The 6,164-nt window shown below is 43.8% G+C and overlaps 1 protein-coding gene across 1 annotated transcript; it reads left to right on the top strand.

Annotated features, from left to right (window-relative positions):
• Nucleotides 1–2: 2 nt before the first annotated feature.
• On the top strand, nucleotides 3–5,352 carry EXOC8 (exocyst complex component 8; the record flags this gene model as incomplete). The annotated part of the gene is made up of 2 exons (XM_026844577.1): nucleotides 3–1,130; nucleotides 1,761–5,352. Coding segments are annotated over 2 exons (1,737 nt in total), but the record flags the coding sequence as incomplete, so codon positions are not given.
• Between the last annotated feature and the right edge of the window lie 812 nt (nucleotides 5,353–6,164).

Here is a 6,164-nt window from a genome sequence, read left to right as displayed (position 1 = left end):
CCAAGGAGGCAGCGGCCAGCGAGGAGGGGCGGCAGCGCACGCTCACCACCCTCCTGGAGAAGGTGGAGGGCTGCCGCGACCTCCTGCCCGAGAGCCCCGGCAAGTACCTGGTCTACAACGGCGACCTGGTGGAGTACGATGCCGACCACATGGCGCAGATCCAGCGGGTCCATGCCTTCCTCATGAACGACTGCCTGCTCGTGGCCACCGCCCTGCCCAACCGCCGCGGCGCCTACCGCTACGATGCCCTCTACCCCCTCGACGGGCTGGCTGTGGTCAACGTCAAGGACAACCCGCCCATGAAGGACATGTTCAAGCTGCTCATGTTCCCCGAGAGCCGCATCTTCCAGGCTGAGAACGCCAAGATCAAGAAGGAGTGGCTCGAGGTTCTGGAGGAGACCAAGCGCAACCGGGCCCTCAGCGAGAAGCGACGCCTGGAGCAGGAGGCGCTGCCCCGGTCTGCCCCGACGCCCCCTGAATCCACCAACCCCTTTGAGGAGGATGAAGAGGAGGAGGAGGAGGAGGAAGAGCCCTCTGCTGAGGAGGAGGTGGTCGACCTCTCACTCGAGTGGATCCAGGAGCTGCCTGAGGACCTGGACGTCTGCATTGCTCAGCGGGACTTTGAGGGGGCGGTGGACCTCTTGGATAAACTCAACGAGTACTTGGGGGACAAACCTGTGAGCGAGCCCGTGAAGGAGCTGCGGGCCAAGGTGGATGAGCGGGTCCGGCAGCTTACAGATGTGCTGGTGTTTGAGCTGTCTCCAGACCGCTCACTACGGGGAGGGCCGCGGGCCACCCGCCGAGCCGTGTCCCAGCTCATTCGCTTGGGCCAGTCCACCAAGGCGTGTGAGCTCTTCCTGAAGAACCGAGCAGCTGCGGTGCAGACGGCCATCCGACAGCTGCGCATCGAGGGCGCCACGCTGCTCTACATCCACAAGCTCTGCCATGTCTTCTTCACCAGCCTTCTAGAGACGGCGAGAGAGTTTGAGACGGACTTCGCTGGCAACAATGGCTGCTACTCGGCCTTCGTTGTCTGGGCCCGCTCTTCCATGAGGATGTTTGTAGATGCCTTCAGCAAGCAAGTATTTGATAGTAAAGAGAGCTTGTCAACAGCGGCAGAGTGCGTCAAGGTAAGAGGGTCCAAAGAGGGTGGTGTGACGATAGCCGAAACAAAGCCTGCAAAGCTTGTAAATCCTTAGTTTAGTTGTTGGCTCTTGAGTGGTTCTCCGGAGAGGTTTCCTGCATTGAAAGGTTAATATTTATTTGGGGCTGGTCTGGGTTTTTTCAGTTTAATAGAGGAGAGCGTTAAGATGAAAATACATGGCAAGAAAAACCCCGCCTTTACCAGAAATGCAAAATGTGTTTGTTCTTAATTTGCTTTTAGCCAGTAGGAGGTCCTAAAATTTGCATAAGCCACATCTGAATGATGAGTGTTTGAAGACTTTTTTTGTTTGTTTTCCAAGCCTGTCTTGGACTACACTTCCATAATTTTTTGCAAGACTAAGTTTCTCAGGTTATGGTTTCTTTCAGCTGCTAATAGGAAAAAAAAAAAAAAAAGCATGTGTGTGGGATTGTGACAGGCAGGTTTTATGTTTCAGTTATCGATTTCTCATTAATTAGAAATTCCTTAAAGCAGGAGAAATAAGTGAAGTGTGACTAATGCTTCCCCGTTTTCTGAGAATGATAAATTGGTAAATGCGTAGGATGTAAAGGGGGCCTGCACACTAGTAACACCCTTCACTTTCTTGTTGATACCCAAGGTAGCTAAAGAGCACTGCAAGCAGCTTAGCGAGATTGGGCTGGATCTCACCTTCATCATTCATGCCCTTCTGGTAAAGGATATCAAAGGTGCTTTACAGAGCTACAAGGATATCATCATCGAGGCCACCAAGCACCGCAACTCTGAGGAGATGTGGAGAAGGATGAACCTAATGACTCCAGAGGCGCTGGGGAAACTCAGGGAGGAGATGAGGAGCTGCGGGGTAGGCAATTTTGACCAATATACAGGTGATGACTGCTGGGTCAACCTTAGCTATACAGTAGTAGCTTTCACTAAGCAGACTATGGCCTTCCTGGAGGAAGCGTTAAAGCTTTACTTCCCAGAGCTGCATATGGTTCTTTTGGAGAGTCTCGTGGAAATCATCCAGCATGCTGTCCAGCATGTTGATTACAGTTTACGGTGTGAACAGGACCCTGAGAAGAAAGCGTTCATTAGGCAGAATGCATCCTTCCTGTATGAAACTGTCCTTCCTGTTGTGGAAAAAAGATTTGAGGAAGGAGTTGGAAAGCCAGCCAAGCAGTTACAGGATCTGAGAAATGCTTCAAGATTGATGCGTGTAAATCCAGAAAGTACCACCTCTGTTGTGTAAAGTGATGTAACTTCTTAGGAACAGAGTGTGAAAGTGCTTACTGAAAATGTTTTACATTGAATAAATGAACTAAATGGGTTTTTTTGAGTGCAGACATCCAATTACTGTGTTCCAGAAGCTGAAGACTTACAGTCAAAGCCTGCAAGGATGCAACACTCTTCTCAGTGGATGGGGGGAAGGGGAGCAAGAAGTAAGGTCGAGGTCACATGTCCTTGAACAGTATATGCTGTAAGAATGGCTTTTGTAGTGTTTGTGACTTGGGAAATCTATAATATACAGGTTTTGGCCAAATGTTTGTGGAAGTCTTAAATATATGTATACCATATGTGAGGAAAAGATCACTTCTCATCATGTCACTGTAGGAATTCTTTTTTAAGGCACTGTTCTGGTAGGAGGGGAAGTGCTGAAATGCTCCCAGGGTGTGGTACTTGGTGAGGCATGTTGACCATCCAGATGTGACTCAGCACTGAAGATAAACAACATGGATTTCATAGTCTGATTTGTTTGGTAGCAATGCAGACTCTTCAGTTTCTCCCACATTCGAATTCTATTCATTCATTTCAGAGGCAGATCTAAATTTTAAAATGGTTTTTTGTACAGGTTTTTCTGTTTGGTTGGGGGGGCTGCTTCTGTGTAATGAACTGTCATGTTGGCTTAAATTACAGCTTTCTGAAAACAAACCTTCTGCTGTCAGAAACATTTGTTCCCTTCAGAGAGGAAGTCAGAGTAAATTTCTTGCCTTCCCCTTTGTGTTCCCCTTCCTTGGGGAAATATTTTTTCATTGGGCTCAAGTCCATTTGGTGAAGTATGCACTCTTGCTTGAGGTGCTGTCATAAATTTGTTACGGGCCAGTAGTTAGTGGTAGAAACCATAGTGAAAAGGCATAAATGCTTTTGAGATGTGCAGGGCAGGGAGAGGGTCTGAAGGTACAGTTTCATTTGGAAGAAACAATGCTGGGTGTGAAGGTTTTTGTAAATGATGTGGTCTTAAAAATACACACTCTTGTCTCTTGCAAATATTAGTATTGTTTCCTATAGTACAGCAATAACCAAGAACTGTCTTTTTTTTTGCAGAAGACACAAGGACTGGGAAAATAGATGGGGGAAGTTTATGCAAATACTTGTATGTTTGCATTGGATGGTGATGGCTATTGTTCAGTATTTGTCTGAAAATAAAATAAGCCAAGTCTTACATAAAGGCTAGCTTTAGCAAGCTGTTAGCATCATCTTCTAAGCTATGTAAACTTCTTCTGCTTCAGTGCAGACTTTCTTAGTTGTGAGAAAATCATGTTACAGCTAAGTAATCTTGTATTAAGACTGTCAATAAGTATTCTTAACTAGAATGATTGAGTATCCTATTCCTCTTACACTTTCAGATGAAAGATTTTGCAGTTCATATCATGGTAATGAATGTCTTATGACTGCCTGAACAAACAAAAGATTGCTAGTAAAACTTTCTGCATAACTGCTTATACTGGAGCTTCTTAATTTCTCCCTGTTGTCACAGTGCTAGTTGCTCTCTTGCTCTTTGGATGCCTTTTGAACTGCCAGATTTTGCAGAGCATCCTACTGTCTGCTCACTTGCTTTCCAGTGTTTGGGCCTTTTGCTAGAAAATCGCAGAAAGAAACGTACAAAATGGTTTTAAAGGGTAACTCGGTGCTCTTAGCTGAAACTGATTGAAAACCACTGAAATTGCTATAGTTTTATTTTAAGGTAAAGGGACACTGAGTGTTAAAACTTGTGTGAACATGTTATCTCCAAGAGAGAGCCACACAGGTGTTATTTCACTAGTGAACTATCTTTGATACCAGAACCTAGTGACCTATATTGAAGTAAATATATTCTGTCATTGTTTAACGTGGGCAAAGGTAGCAACCTGGCCTTACTTAATTTGAGAAATGTTTGCAAGTGGATAAATGAGAGCTCTCCATGATGACAGGTATTTTGGAGGAGAGGGAGAAGGGAGGGCTTTTTTTTCTTTGAAGACAGGTATGTTTTATTGTTTTCTTTACAGCAGAATAAAGCAGAATAAATACAGATGAGCCTTATGTAATTTATTTTTTCTGTGCAAGAGAAGGGTAAACTGTGGAACTTCAGCTCACGACTGATTATTGTGATGCTTGAGGATTTTGTGTAAGAAGATGAATTGTAGTTTTCCAACTCCCAGCTCTGGCATAAGATTGAGTTGGGGGAGAGCCCTATTCGTGTTTCTATTGCAAGCTGGCGTGGCACACTATCCTTATCAGAGGGTGAAATGTAGAATGTAATTTTGCCATGTTCTCTGTTAACTTGTCACTGCTCCCTTCACCGATCTTTTTACAGCATGCACGGCCTACTGATTTTGTCTTTGCTGTCGTCCATGGAGCAGTGGGCTTACATGGATGTTGGTTTTAATGGATCAGGGAATCTGGCCTTTCATTTGGGTGATCAAATACCATGTTCATGTGCCTGTCAAAATTCAAAGTGAAGATTTGTATAAACTGCTGTAAGCATTGATATTTTGTAACTTGTGAATCTGTTCGAGTCATAATAAAAGAAAATCAATAACTTAAGGAAAATGGTGTGCAATTAAATTAAACATGCTTTGTATTTTAACTCAACTAACAGAAAAAGTCAACGTATGCCGAGAGTCATGGTTTAATAAATTTCACATTTGCAGATGGTAATTTGGAATGGCACTTTTCTTATCCTGAGCTGTACACTTATGGGATAGTGTTGTTCAAGTTGGGATTTGCAGTAACTGCTGAGTAATACAATAGCAGTTTTGTTGTTTTGGGGAGGAACTAGTCATATTTGTTTTGTTTTGAGACAGTTGCATGTGAAAACTGGTTTCCTTTATCTGTTATGACAAAATTGTGATGTGTAAAATTAAGATTTTTTTTTTTAATTTGGATAAATTTATGTATTAGAATTTAATGCAATATCTTTTCTGAACAGTGAGGACCGTGCATTAAAGCTTTTGGACATATAATGCTAGTGGTGTATTTCTGGTTTTATCACATCATCATCAGAAAGAGGATGTTGGTTCAAAGTTCAAGTCCACTAATAAATCTCCAGTGGAGTCAAAGAGCTTCAAGTCAGTCTTTTGTGAGGAAGATGTAAGGGACAGCCAGGTGATGAAAGCCAAATTATTTCACTTTGGTGACATCCTTACAAAGTCAGTATGTGGCTTAACTAGGTGAAGTTGGAAGAGAATGTTTCTCAACATTGTATCTGATTCAAATCGAGGAGAGACTACTCTAGTCTAATGGGACTTCGTGTAGATGTGTGACATCAGCACCATGGCAGCATCATGCTATAGGGTTTGCTACTGGATTCCAGAGGTTATTTTGTCACCAGAGTCCATTTTACTGAACTTGAATATGCAGTATATGCTGAATATGCAGTACAGCCCATCTCCTCACTAGGTGGAGTTTTGTGCATCGAAACCTCAGTAGGCCATGGACAGGCACAGACATTACAGCTGTGCTGCTTGACTCAGGATGTGTTTGTAGCACATTGGGGAATGAAGACGCTGCACTGAACAGTTCCGGTGTTAGAGTCAACTCTTCTTCCTACCTTGGTAGAGATCCTCTTCTGCATTTTCTAATTTTTGTACTGTTAGTTTCTCAATCCTTCATGTTTTCCTGCTGTGTTTCTATATGATTGGCAGGCATCCTGCAGAGGATCTCAGCTTTCTACTTTTTCTAATGGTATGTACCAACATAGTTTTTGTTCTGCCTGAGAGACACTCTGTTATGCTGCAAGCCCCTGCAGAGATGTGAAAAGTCATTTGTCCCGTATAAGATGTTCAGC

This window comes from Athene cunicularia, assembly GCF_003259725.1.
Source record: "Athene cunicularia isolate RWA chromosome 3 unlocalized genomic scaffold, athCun1 chr3_part1, whole genome shotgun sequence".
Classification (NCBI taxonomy): domain Eukaryota; kingdom Metazoa; phylum Chordata; class Aves; order Strigiformes; family Strigidae; genus Athene; species Athene cunicularia.
Note: the sequence above shows the minus strand (reverse complement) of the source record. Positions and strands in the feature narration are given on the sequence as shown.